The sequence below is a fragment of the Poecilia latipinna genome, unplaced genomic scaffold, assembly GCF_001443285.1.
Source record: "Poecilia latipinna isolate Pla-1442-1.1 unplaced genomic scaffold, P_latipinna-1.0 Scaffold1094, whole genome shotgun sequence".
Taxonomy (NCBI): Eukaryota; Metazoa; Chordata; class Actinopteri; order Cyprinodontiformes; family Poeciliidae; genus Poecilia; species Poecilia latipinna.
This window is the reverse complement of record NW_015113710.1, coordinates 39,229-53,193: the sequence shown is the minus strand read 5'-3', so window position 1 is coordinate 53,193 and position 13,965 is coordinate 39,229. Positions and strand designations below refer to the sequence as shown.

At 41.1% G+C, this 13,965-nt stretch overlaps 2 protein-coding genes and 1 long non-coding RNA gene across 3 annotated transcripts; 1 reads left to right on the top strand and 2 right to left on the bottom strand.

The window, feature by feature from the left end:
• Nucleotides 1-3,474: 3,474 nt before the first annotated feature.
• Nucleotides 3,475-8,872, bottom strand: aprt (adenine phosphoribosyltransferase). Its single transcript, XM_015052193.1, has 6 exons — nucleotides 8,663-8,872; nucleotides 7,531-7,634; nucleotides 5,101-5,234; nucleotides 4,616-4,694; nucleotides 4,043-4,205; nucleotides 3,475-3,883 (listed from the first exon to the last, which is right to left on the bottom strand). Exons 1-5 carry the CDS (start codon nucleotides 8,749-8,751, stop codon nucleotides 4,066-4,068), a joined length of 546 nt encoding a protein of 181 aa, XP_014907679.1. The 5' UTR covers nucleotides 8,752-8,872; the 3' UTR covers nucleotides 3,475-3,883; nucleotides 4,043-4,065.
• Nucleotides 4,835-5,094, bottom strand: LOC106959553 (uncharacterized). Its single transcript, XR_001427384.1, has 2 exons — nucleotides 5,002-5,094; nucleotides 4,835-4,919 (listed from the first exon to the last, which is right to left on the bottom strand). It is a non-coding gene; the product is annotated as an uncharacterized LOC106959553 (long non-coding RNA).
• Nucleotides 8,873-9,759: 887 nt separating the features above from the next.
• On the top strand, nucleotides 9,760-13,509 carry tk2 (thymidine kinase 2). Its single transcript, XM_015052192.1, has 10 exons — nucleotides 9,760-9,955; nucleotides 10,135-10,172; nucleotides 10,254-10,328; nucleotides 10,414-10,467; nucleotides 11,657-11,746; nucleotides 11,945-12,018; nucleotides 12,173-12,261; nucleotides 12,358-12,437; nucleotides 12,532-12,612; nucleotides 12,744-13,509. Exons 1-10 carry the CDS (start codon nucleotides 9,847-9,849, stop codon nucleotides 12,828-12,830), a joined length of 777 nt encoding a protein of 258 aa, XP_014907678.1. The 5' UTR covers nucleotides 9,760-9,846; the 3' UTR covers nucleotides 12,831-13,509.
• Nucleotides 13,510-13,965: the final 456 nt, after the last annotated feature.

Genomic DNA, 13,965 nt, shown 5'->3' with positions numbered 1-13,965 from the left:
TTCTGGTGATAGAAGGCTGACTTTGCAGCTGTCTTTATGTGAATCTGGAGGTTCAGGTCTGAGTCCATCATTTCACCCAGAGTTCGGACCTGATTAGTTTCTAGCTTGTAATAACTGATCATTCCTCTTTAGGTCCGAAAATGTTAAAATTGTTTCTGTTTAGCTGGAGAACACATCCAGACATTGATTTGTACTAAGCTTCTGTTCAGCATGGCTGTGTATCATCTGTGTAGCTATGGTAACTAATCTTATTTCCTCTTGCAACCTGAGCTAGCAGAACATTGTAGCTTTTAATTAAAAATGGTTCCAGGACTGAACCTTGATCTCATGTGGCCTACCCTCCTTGAGGTTGGAGTTTGATGAACTGCAATTTTCTCTGTGATTGTGTTGGCCGTTGCTGAATAAACCATAGTTGTTTATCTCGATATAAACAGGCACCTGGATAATGCAGACTTGCTAACTTATTTCATCCTCAGATGGAGGTATATTTGTTGCTGTTCAACAGCCTCACAAACTACCAACACCTTATTGTAAACACGCAAAGTCCTTCATCTGTTAAACCTTCCTGAGCCCCGCCTCACTTCCTCATGTGTGCGGTTTCCAGATGGTGTGTAATTTGTATAAACTCTTTAGTGTTTCTGCACCTTTATGGATCATTTCATTTCCAACCCAATTACCAAACATGGTATTTCTTCCTGGTTTACTCTTCCAGAAAAATGGAATTAAAAAAAGTGGACTAGGTCAATAATACCAGCACTTGTGAAAGTATCCATGCATTGAAAGATTTATTCTGGAACATTCTGGAAGCTCTATAGATATGAAGAGTGGCTGTAGTGTTTGATTATGTGCATAGAGGTGAAACAGCAGCATTGCATGCATCAAGAAGACAGTCACAGCCAGTGAGCCAAACTGGCAGAAGTTGGAAGAACAAACAAAGCTGCCCATCAAACGCACAATTTCTGAGGAACTCAATGACACCTTGTTACCTCGGCTTCTGCTGAATCGTCTTTATCTTTTTAAAAGGGCAATTCCAGCTTTTATCTCCTCACATGTAGACATCTCTAACACTACCTTGGTTTAGATGAATCAACTCTGCAGTGATATTAAACTGGAAGACTGAAGCTCCTGTTTCCAGATTGATTTAAGCACTTTATGTTTTACTTTTAAAGTTTAAAATAGTCATCTGGATCTTCACCACTGTATTTGTGGTGAAGATCCACAAATATAGTGGATATTTGTGGATCTTCAGAATCCATAAATATAGTGTCTGGAAGACAAAAGAGTTCTTCTGTCTTCCAGCTAGTTATGGTTAATAAAGATTTCCTTCCCCAAATCATTGGTGTAGATCACTCATATAAATGATTACTGCAATGTGTGTACTACATTGTACACATTGTAGCAAGTACAGTGTTACTATATAGTACTTGTTGCAGCATTGGCTCCTCCTGTTGGGTTCAGGAGACTCATGAAGCTGCCATTAAAACTGCTGTTCTTCACTCACTTCCTGATGATTAGCCTCTATCTGTAATAACTGAAACTGTGTGCTGAGTCTAGATTGTTCATCTTTAGGTCCAAAGTGGAATGATTTGGGATCTAAAGATAATATGAATCATAATTTGTAATGATATAGTAATCATAATCATAATGTAGTAATGAACTGGAATAGTTTATAATTCCATATATACAGGCGCATCATCTCACTACAGCCAATCATCTGTCTCCATTTAGTCCTGTCCTCTGAATCCTCCACCCTCACACCAACTGACTTCATGTCTTCTTCTACACATCCAGTAATCTCCTGGTTGGTCTTCCTCTTGGCCTCCTGCCCTGTAGTTCCAACCTCAGTATCCTTCTACCCGATAAATGCTGTCTCTCAAGTGGACGGATCCAAACCGTCTCAGTCTAGCCTCTATAACTTTATCTCCAGAACATCTAACTTGAGCTGGTCTTCACTCCTGATCCTATCCATCTTCATTACTCTCTAAAGCAGGGATGTCAAACTCCAGTCCTCAAGGACCACTGTCCTGCGGGTTTTAGATGTGCCACAGGTACCAAACGCTGGAATGAAACTGCTTAATTACCTTGTGTAGATATGTTCTCCAGAGTCTTAATGACCTAATTATTTTATTCAGGGGTGGTGCAGCAGAGGCACATCTAAAAGTTGCAATACAGTGGCCCTCCAGGACTGGAGTTTGACATGTGTGCTCTAAAGGAACTCTGTTCAAGGCTGTCATTTCCTATGTCTGTTTATCATGTGTCATGTTTTTGTTTTATTTTGCATTTTATTCTCACATGACTAAACTCTGATTCTAACCTCTTTGGTTACTCTCTTTGCTTTTCATTTGCTGTCCGTTTGACAGAATGTTCACATCCTGCATCCTGTTATAAATCCATGACTTTATAAACACTGGTAAATGTATGTTTTGGATTCTGGTTTTTGCAGATGGCTGCTATCTTGTTTAAACAGGCAGGACAGTGGAAAACATCAGCTTCATAAAATAACACATTTTATAACATCACATGTTCTTCACTGTTGCACATATAAGTATATGTGCCTGAAAATAATGTATAACAGAAATACTTTTCAGATTAGCTTAGTTGCATAGATAGTTATCAGTGTTTGTTCTGAAATTTAAACAATTAGAAATATGTAAAAGGTCAACAAACATTCGGATGATGAGTGTTAAGTAAACATCTTTAAATCCTGGAAGGATCCATTTCAATCCTCTGCCAGATCTAAGCAGTAAGAAAAGAAATAAACCAAGTTATGTTGATATCAACAGTTTGTTGGGGGCTTGTCCGGGATTCCTCGTGATTCTGCACGAGCACAAAAGATGAACAGTTTCCTATTGTAGCAAAATAAGACTTAAGGCTGACTTTATAGGACATATGTGTGTCTTCATGGCACAGAGTGAGCCTGTGTATTGTTCATCTCTCAGGGAAAATGTAGATTCTTAGACTAAAAATATATTAAATACATTTCTTATATCAGAATTCCTAAAGAAAAATCAGGATCAGCAGGTCAAAGCTTAACAAAAAACTGCAGATCAGAAATTGGTCACATTGTTCTGCTCAGTGCATCTCTGTGTTTAGAAACTCATCCACCAAATCAATATTTTAGGCCAAAATTGGTTCTTGCAAGATAAAAAAAAAAGTTTGCTTGGAGTCTGATATGGGAAATATCTCCGAAATACAGATTCATTTAAAACTATGGAATTATTTTGTGCTGAATCAACACAATAACATTACATGGAGAACAGACCGGGGGTCAAATCTTAGATCACAGGTGTAAAACTCAAGGCCCTCAGGCCAAAACCAGCCCACCATAGCCATATTTGTGGCCCTTTAGACCTTAGAAGGTCACATAAATACAAGTTCAAGATAACAGTTGTGTGCTTACATCTTATTTTATCAGTCAAATCAAAGCTGTTTTTTTATTTGCATATGGCCAGATGACATAAATGTGAAAAGATATTTAATAAAAAAAAATATTAAAGAATTACAAACTGAATCCAGAGAAAGTTATATTTTAAAACTCAGTATAGATAAAAGGTAGTTTTATCTATAAATTCTGCCACAATAATCCCTTTGAGGACATTTAAAATCTTGATGGGCCCCAAAATGAAAATTAGTTTGACACACTGGCTTTAGATCTTCACCGGCTTTTACATGTCTTATAGATGAAGAAACGGTTTGGTTTACATCTAGGACTTGATACGTAGTCCTAGATGCAAACCATCTAGGACCTCTATTCAGAGGCAGAGAAGAAGAAGATTCAGCATCTGAACAGAAGAAAATCTCAGCTGCACATAGCAGGAGGGAGCTTTGGTCCTGATACAACAATTCAATTGGAATATAGTTTTTTTGGATGATGAGTTCCACCCATCTGTGCTGTTGACCAGTTCCAGACATTTAACGCTAAATTAGTTTTTTTCATTATCCAGGGTGTGTAAAGGGAGCAGGGGGTCAGGATAGGCTCTTTGAGGCTTTCTTGTTTTCTTGGCTGTAGTCACCAGGAGACGCTGCAGTGGTCCTGGCGAACCAGAGGGGGCGCTGTGCCACTCCTCAGTACTGGAGAAGGGAGAAGATGTTGTGAGGCTTCAGACGGTCAGCTCCCTTCAGGTCTCTGAGTTCGATGACCACCATGCAGCCCTGGATGTCCGCTTGCTGCTTCTTCATTAGCTCACAGGCTGCAAGCAGCGTCCCTGTAACACACACAAACACACACACACACACACACGCACACACACACACACACACTAATGAAACTCAGCTCAACCTTCTGTTGAAGTTCTGTCCCAGACTGCTGCCGACAAGGAAAAGGACAGATATGAATAACTATTTATTCACATGAAGCAAATACAATAAATATTGAACACATGGTTTCTCTTAATAAACATGTTTCTAATGTTTCTATTGTCATAAAATTCACACCAAACTTCAGTCAGAACTCCAGTAATCCACAAAAAAATCTTAAATGGTCCACAAATTGTCTAAACAGAGAAAAGTATTAAAAGTACCAACAGAAACTTATTATAACCTTTCTAATAATACCATTTACAAACTGTTAGATGTGAGAATGAGAAAAGAAGAGTAGAGCTGAATGGATTCTTACCTCCTGTAGCTAAAAGGTCATCAATAATCAGAACCTTCTGGCCTGGAGCCACTGCATCCTCCTGGATCTCTACCTCTGCCTGGAGGAACAGAGGGAATGTGGTGGGAGACTCATTACACAAGAAAGTTGTTTGTCTGTCTTCTTTCTGCGCCCTGAGTGCAAATAATCTTTGATCTAGTCAGGACCAGAGCTCTGTTCCCGTCTCAACCAGCTGGCCGCCCACTCAGCAGTCTGGTTCCTCTTGGTCAGAGGGAGCTCTGTGCTGCCCACGGCAAACCGATCATGCTCTGTTTCACAGCTGGCACTGGAGGGAAACACCAGTTCAGGACCAGTTCGCTGATGGGTTCTGGTTTCCATTCAGCCACAGCTCCCAGCTTCTCGCCCACCTTCTGGTTCCAGGCTTTTCTCCAGATATCAGAACCCGACTTGTTCCTAAGAGGCAACAACAACAACTCCTGGGTTGTGAATGTGACAGTGTTCCTCACCGTGCCGTACTCCAGGTCATAGGCCACACTGACCGTGGCTCCGGGCAGTTTGCCTTTCTTCCTAACCAGAACGAAGCCAACACCCAGCCTTTGGGCGAGCAGGGGCCCAAACAGGAACCCACGAGCATCCAAACCTGCACACGCACACACACACACACACACACACACACTGGTGGGCAACAGAACGTCTCACGAAGCCAGGACAATTCCAGCAGTCCACCCCCCAATTAGTTCCAGGTGAAAGAGAAAAAAACTGCAGAATTGACAAAATGATGTGTTCTGTGATCAAGGTGAGTGGAATAGACAAAAAATATACTCAAGAGTTGAGCTACTTCAACATATTTTTACTCAAGTAAAAACTGTGTATTGCAATTTAGGAATAATTTGGTGTTTGGTGAATTATTAAAATGAGCAGTTCCAGGTGTTTTTAGTGGGACTCTCAAGTGTTTGTGGACTTTAACTATTCCTGGTTAGCTGTTGTCCCTGACCTCTGTGCATACCAGGTAGACCACTGTATTTTTGACCTTTTCTGTAACTGTGTGAAACAGAGAAGCTGACTTTGTTATTAGCTTGTATTACTAACAGAAGTTGCTCAGATTCCTGAACACAACAATTCTAAGCAAATCCTTCTGACTTGCTTCCTCCCTCCCACAACAATGTTGATCTCTACATGTTAACTGAGATAAATAAAAAATAAAAATAAAAAATAAAAATAAAAAATAAAAACTACAAGCTTTACTTGTATCCTCCAATTAGCCTGGTGGTTTTACTCAGTCACCACCAGGCTAATTATTAACAGTAGGAGAAGCAGATAATATATTTTTTTCTGCACATAGGTCACTGATATGTACATGTTTGTTGCAGTTCCACTAGAGCTACTGAGAATAAACATGCTGAAAATAGAAGCTTAGCGCTTCAATGTGTGGAATGCAGAGAAAAAACCTTTTTATTGGCTTGTGTTGCTAATGGTTACCAAACACAGCAACTAGCAAAACTGTCCTAACTGACAACCAGGCTGCTGGATTTTATTTGGGATTGGGAATTTTAAATTTCCAAAATACAGGTTGGGAAAATCATGTGCAACAAGTCCTAACTGTTGGTGCTCAGTCACCGTGGTAACTGTCTGGAGCTTAATGAGCAGACAACCGTCCAGTTTGTCAGTCCTTTTTATAAAATCAAAACTGCAAAGGGGCATGTTCATAAACAGATACTGTCTAGTGACAGGAACCAGCAGCAACCTGGGAGGAAGTCAGGTTCTAATGAGAAACAAGAGGAACTGCTGGAGCGAGCAGCAGATTCTCTGACTGGACCGCTGAACTACCCACACTGCCATTCAGCTGGCTGAAAACAACCTGCTGCCTTTCCCCTCCTTTATAATAAGTCTGCTGACTGTTTTGAAATATTTCCAGTGATGAAAAAACACGCAGAGTCAAAGTTCTGGAAACGGCAGAAGCACAACCCATAACTCTCATTTAGGGAACAGTATTTGAAAATACAGCTCAATGTAAAGCAGCTGACTCCAGGCTAACCAGCTAGCATCAAGCTGTTTGACTACTGTATACAACACAGAATGGTATCATATTTACAAAGCACATGAAAACTGTTGCTAAATGTATCTGTGTATGATAGAGTTGTGCTTAAAAGAATTATTTTAGCAGCAGAATGATTAACTGCAGTTTCCTCTTCTAAAGAGGAAGTGTTATATGTTTCCAGGCACATATAACACTTGTGCCTGATTGTGCCATTTTGTCGCATAATCACGTAACTATGTTTACTATCAGTTGTTAAAAACATTTATATATATCAAATATGACTTAAAATAAATTTTATTTTGTTATTTAACACCTTGAAATGGGGTCTCTACTTCTTTAAGAAACTCCTGTTCTTTCTGAAACTCCGCCTTCAGGAAGTCATCACAACATGACTCCTCTGTTAAGCCTTTAACAACATTTTTACCAGCAATCCACTGAGAAGTAGCTCAATATAATGAGCTCAGCAGATGCACAGTTCCACCAAGTGTTTGCTAATCGCTGCTGGCTAGTCTGAAGGAACCGAGTGGTGAAGTCATGAGGGAGGGCTGCTCTGTGAGGTGGGATCAAATCAACACACCAAGTATGTTTTTGATGAGGTAATAACATTAGAACACGGTGTAAAGTGCAAATAAGTTGATTTTACATGATACTGCATCTTTGAAGATTGTCTCAGTTTCTCTCAGTTACTTTACTGTGAGAAATAACAGTGATGAGAACCAAAGCATTTCTTATCCAATTGAAAAGGAAGAAATTTCAGATCTGCAGTAGGAAGTGGAGTGCAGCAGAAAGACATGGGAATAAAGAAGAACATGAAGATGTTTTCAGACGAGGCAGTCAGGGAGGTGTTAGAGCTCCAGGTCCTGTACAGGAGGCCAGTGGACCAGAGGGACACGCTTACCAACGATCAGGTCCACCTGCAGCTGATGGCTCCTCACATGTTCTTCAAACAGGTCAGTGACCGCTGTGAGAGCAGCTGGACTCTTCAGGATGGGACAAATGTCTCTGCAGAAAGAACATGGCTCACATTAACTGGAAGGCAGTTTTACCTCAAATGTTTTAAAATATTGAAAAGGACTGATTCTTCACAGTGCAACCACAAACCTTGATGTATTTTATTGAGATTCTATATGATCGACCAACACAAAGTTATGCGCCGCTCAGAAGCAAAATAGAAATGATTCATGGTTGTCAAAGTTTTAGAAATCTCAAAAGTGTCATGTTTTTCTGGTTAGCTCCACTTTCTCTGATAATCCCAGCAAACATGAAAGAAGACACTCGGTTTTCTTTTTGTTTTGTTTTTTTTTCTGGCTGACATACTAAAATTTGTGTGGCAGAAAACAAACAGTGCCCAGGACCCCAACATGCCACTCCCATTATAAAACATGGTGGTGGCAGTATCATGGTGGGGCAATGTTTCTCTTTGCTGGTCAGAGTTACTGTGAACGGGCTGAGCCAGGAGCATCGTGGAGGAAAGCCTGAAGAAGAGTTGAGCCTATGGAGATTCACTTTTCAGATTTTAATCTGATAAAATCTTTGACAATAATAAATCGTTTTCCTTCTGCTTTGCAGTTTTGGAGGATTCCTTGTGCTATCTTGAGTTGTTTTTGTCTGTTAGTTAGTTTGTTTTAGGGGTTGGGGGGTTGTTGTTGTTGTTAGTACATCAGGTAAGTAAATGTTAAAAACCCTGAACATGTTGCTTCTGTCTGAAGTGGGATCAGTGCTGGAGCACAGACCTGAGGAACATTAAGAACTGGACCCTGAAGAGCGCAGTCAGCACCAACAGTTCTGCTGCTGGCCTGGCGCTGACTCAGAAAGGGAACTTCAACTTCAGCCAAGAACAGTTCACAGTTCGGCTAACGGGGGTGTTGTTGCTTTAAATCGTGAACATCTCAGGGACCTGGGCAGATCCTGCACCCTTCAGGCCAAGCTGCTGGGGAACCAGTCCAGTCTGATCAGAACCAGTTAAAGGGAATATATTCAGACAGGGCCACCGGGGAGAGGACGTGTTTCAGCCTGAATAACAGTCCTACCTGAACAGGATCCCTTTCTTTGGGAAGTCTGGAAAAGCTCGAACGTGTCTCTGGACCAGCTGCAGTTTCCCTTCCGGTCCTGCTGCCATTCTTCCTGACCTAACCAGAACCGACCCGATCAGGACCGATCACTGACTGGTAATAATCTTTGCTCTCTGGACACACAGGCACCGCTCCACATGTGGCACAGTGGGCATGCGCTGGAATCGTCTTCTTTTTCTCAGGGTGCAGTTTGGTGCCCTACCGCCCCCTTTTGGTCAAACTACTCCACTACATTACACAGCAGGTTGAAACTGTTCTATTTGCTGCTTTCTGGTTTAGTTGGTTTAACAAAGTGACAACGCACTTTACTGATTATACTGATTATTAGCTAGTCGATATGTAAACGTGCCACCCTTAGTCATAAAGTCACATTTCCACCAATAGTTATTGGCGGGACGGTATAAAAACAGGATTAAAACATGAATTCATTGTTAATTTACCAAAAATACTAAAACATTAAACAAACAAAGCAAAGAAATAAAAATAAAAACATATATGTTCAATGCTGTAGAATATGCATGTGATCACAGATTAGATACAAGCCTAGTGAAATATTTGAATCATGATTCCAGTGATAAATTATTATATTTGGCTAAAATTCTTCAGTGATGATGATAATAATTAGACTATTTTTTTCAGGTTTCAAAGCCTTTTTCAGTTGATTGTAAATCCTGTCCAAACATTTTATTCGTCTTTGTTTTCCACATAGCTTACTTTGCCACTTCAAAAAGCAAATTAATACAAATAAAATAAATAAATAAAGAGAGAGAGGTGAAGTTCCTAACGCATTACAGCAGGTGGTGGTATGCGCGTGTACATTGACAGCAGCCAGAGAAGAAGGAGAGCAGCGGTTTGTTTTATTTTTTTAATTGTTATTATTATCTAGGTTCCTTAACAAGACGACAAGAGAAGATAGGGTTACTACTGTTATTGTTTTATTATTTTTTGTTTATTTATTTTTAGTTTTAAAATCTGTATCTGTGTAATTTATATTTTAGCATTCGGATCAACTCCATTCCGCCAGTAGATGGCGTGTAATGCGCATCTAAACGTTGCTTGCCAACCGCAAGACAAGAAGAAGAAGAAGAAGAAGAAGCACGATTGCAGCAGACGTGTAAAGGATGTTGTGAGTGTGATGGAAGATGACAGCAGCTGCTGCTCGGTTCTTTCTCAACTTCTGGTCGGCCTTTCGTCCTGTGGTTCGGACCGTTAAAAGCGGAGGTACCAGAGGAATCCGAACCGGAACTCCAGGTCTGTCCGGGCTAACGTAGACTGAAACCGGCCCAATTGTCCTCGCCTTGCTAGTGTGTGTTGAGCTTTAGATGGAGGCGGACGGTGGTCAGACATGTCCCCGCTGATGTAACAGAGACCAAGAGCAGACGGCTGTCTCTGTGTCCGTTTCTGTCTCACCATGTTGTCTTCCTTTGAAGGGAAGCTGATGCGGAGCGGAGACAGCAGGAGGACAGTGGTGAGTCTCCAGAGACCACGTGACTCTGATGCTTTACTGACTTAAACCTGCAACAGCTCTGCCTCTGTCCACTGATTCTAGATCTGTGTTGAGGGAAATATCGCCAGCGGAAAGACAACGTGTCTGGATTATTTCAGCAATACGAGCAACATCCAGGTAAAGTCCATGTTCCAGTCTGTCAAGATTCAGAGGTGGAGGAAGCAGATCCATGTAGAACTGTGTCATTTCCTGTCTGTCCCAGGTCCTGACAGAACCGGTGTCCAAATGGAGGAACGTCCATGGACACAATCTTCTGGTAAATAACAAAATCTTTTGACAGTTCAGTTTATTTAAAGCACGACAAAATACCAAACATGGAACCTCTAAAACGTGTCTTTCTACAAAAACAACAACAACAAAAAAAAAAGTATTTATTTTAAATGGGTACTAAACAAAATGTTTTATATTTGAAAGTATAGGACATTATTCTTAAATGTATTTCTATTTTTAAATTTTAGGGCAAAATGAATTCTTAATTTTTATAAAGGACATGCACTTCATCAATGAGCCCAGTTGATGAGCACTTTCCATAAATATGGAAAGTGAAGACTCAGACAAAAAAAAATAGATACAAAACACACTCACAAAAAAAAAGCACTAAATTACTTAGGATCCATATTAGTGTCGTTCTGTTGCAGATATTCTGTGGTTTATATGAGCCACAGGAGAGGGGCCAAAGAACCACATTTGGCTCTGGAAGCGCAGGTTGTGCAACCAGATTTCGGACCCAAAGAATCTGCAGTGGGGTCACCACTGCAGATTCTTTGGGTCCGAAATCTGGTTGAGTCGGTCCAAAAAGTTAATATCACTTCCAATCAGAAGGAACATGCTGTATGGTGTCATTAAAAGATAACTTTAAACCTAAATCCATCACATGTGAGGCTGACTGATGGTTCAGCTTCAGGAATTTATTTAGGGGTATCATGTTAAAGGGGGGTCTTTCTGCATGGAGTTTGCGTGTTCTCCCTGTGCATGCCTGGGTTCTCTTCAGCTTCCTCCCACAGTCCAAAAACATGACTGTTAAGTCAATTGGTCTCTCTAAATTCTCCCTAGGTGTGAGTGTGTGTTTGCATGGTTGTTTGTCATATCTGTCTCTGTGTTGCCCTGTGATGGACTGGTGACCTGTCCCGGGTGACCCCGCCTCTCGCCTTTGACCGGTGGAGCTAGACACCAGCACCCTTTGCAACTGCCCTAGGGACAAGTGTGTAAGAAAATGGATGGATGGAGATACAGTTTGGAATTTTTAGTCTTTCAAAAATAGAAAATCATGCATAATTTTCTTTCCTCTTAACGTTTATGTGTGCTACCTTGTGTTTGTCTATCACATCAAATCCCAATGCTAAATAAACTGAGCTTTGTTTTTGTAGCAGGAACAACTGTGGAGAACTCTAGAGGGCCTGAAGCTCCTGCAGTGAGTTCTAAGCATGTCCTCTCTGTCTCTGCAGGCCCTGATGTACCAGGATCCTCAGCGCTGGGGAATCTCTTTGCAGACTTATATTCAGCTCACCATGCTGGATAAACACCTGTCAGCCACGGTAAGCTCGCTGTTAGCTGGGAGCCGCTAACTAGGAGCTCTTATGTTGTAGCTGTTAGCCATTAGCTGCTGACTAGGAACTGCTTGCTTGGAGCAGCTAGTTAAGAGCTGTTAATTTGTAGATGCTAGCTAGGAACATGGACTTATAGTTCCAGGTGTTGAGCATGGTGGAAACCTGAGGAACTGTTTCTGGTTTCAGACAGCTCCGGTCACCATGATGGAGAGGTCGATCTTTAGCGCCAAGCACATCTTCGTGGAGAATCTCTACCGGAGGTACCGTTGTGTTTTCACCAGATTCTGGATCTGACCGATAATCAACAAGGCTGCTCTAAAAACTGTGGCCTCCTGGTAGACGACAGTGAACTAGTTCCCAGGTATCCAATGCTGTCACCAGACTGATGGGTCTGTATTCTTCCCTTTCTGTCAGTGGGAAAATGCTAGAGGTGGATTACATTATTCTGAACGAGTGGTTTGATTGGATCACCACAAACGTTTCGCTCCCTGTCAACCTGATTGGTGAGAAGATTGTGTCTGCAAACTGGAACTCTGAGACTCTAAAGTTCTGATGAGTGTTCTGCTTTGCACTGAGGCTTGTTCTCTGACTGGCTCCAGTTTACCTGCAGACGTCTCCTCAGACCTGCTATGAGAGGCTGAAGCAGCGATGCAGAGAGGAGGAGATGGTCATTCCACTGGTAAGGACCTGGCTTCACGCCTCTGGTGCAGACAAAATGCTTTGTGTACGGTATAGCCACCAGCCTCTACTCTGTGTGTGTGCGTGTCCACCAGGAGTATCTGGAGTTCATCCACCAGCTGCATGAAGACTGGCTCATTAAGGGCACCTCCGCTCCAGTTCCTGCTCCTGTTCTGGTGAGTACTGCTGCAGGCGGACCTCTACTGTCCATTCAGCTCCTCCAGCTGAACACTGTGGACCGATGTCCTAGTTAAATCCTGGCAGGCTGAGGTGTGGTGGTTAGCTGGGTCTGCTCTGTGTCCTCCAGGTGATTCCTGCCGACTATGACCTCCAGAAGATGCTGCACAAGTATGAGGAGCACCGAGAGAAGATTCTAGCAGCTACCAACTCTTGATGCACACGCGCGCGCACACACACACACTTGTTACAGGTCAAGCTCTCTAGATGTTTGGAAATTTTTATTTGGGAATTTTCCCAACACTGGATAATTTTGGACCAATAAGCGAAGCAGCTTATTTATATATGAGGACATATATGATGCTTCTTTGCTAAATATATGAAAATTATAGTGGAATCAATTAATTTTGACAATATTTTATTGCAAGAGCCTAATGTCTGTAAAAAACTGTAAGAACTGACCTCCTTGGGTCATGTCCAAACTTAAACTCCAGGGACTTACTTTGGGTAGTCATGGTTACTAACTAGAAGTTTATTGAAATTCTGATAAGCTGAAAAAGTCTAATTAAAGAAACATTTCTGTGATATCAATAATTACGGGATTGTGAGTTTGAATGTTTTGGTACACTCAAACTTTTGTTTGGTACTGTGTTCATTTTGAAGTCATGCTGCTGTAATAAAATACGAGTCATTTAATACTTTCTGCACATCTTTACCATCAGAGCAGTTTGTCTATTTCTGTGTTCTTGTGGATCATCATTAATGTTTATTTTTTAAAAAATATATATACATTCTGATTTGAGTGGAAAATCTTCAAACACACACATAACCTCAGCTTGTGTCAAACATTCCCCTGAAACTGTTTTTTTTAATTAAAATGTTTTTAAAATCCTGAATGGAAGTGGTCCATTTCATGTTTCTGTTTCCATGAGAACCGAGGAAGCCTTCTGGCTTCAGCTGTGAAATGTTTTCAAGACAATTCTTAAAACTGGGGAAGAATTTTTTGTGCTAGTAACCAGGTTGCATGTAGAACCTCAAAATGCAAAGAAATAAAAAGTAGAAACAGGAACCAAAGATAAAACTAAGTAAGCAAATGACTGAAGACTGCATAAAACCAGACAGTGATTGCATTTTCTGTAAGGCATTCTCTCTGTCCTCCCCTCCAGAAGGCAAGCCGCCTGTCTCTTTGTGCATCTCAAAATTTCTGAGTTTTTTTTTTTTTTTTGGTGGAAATTTTTTTCTCTTTTTTAAAAAATTTTTTATGTTGTCATACTAAGTCAAGAAGAAACAAAATAATTTCAGCCGCACTGAGGTGGAGGGGCCAACAGGCCCAGGTTTGGATGGTTCTCAGT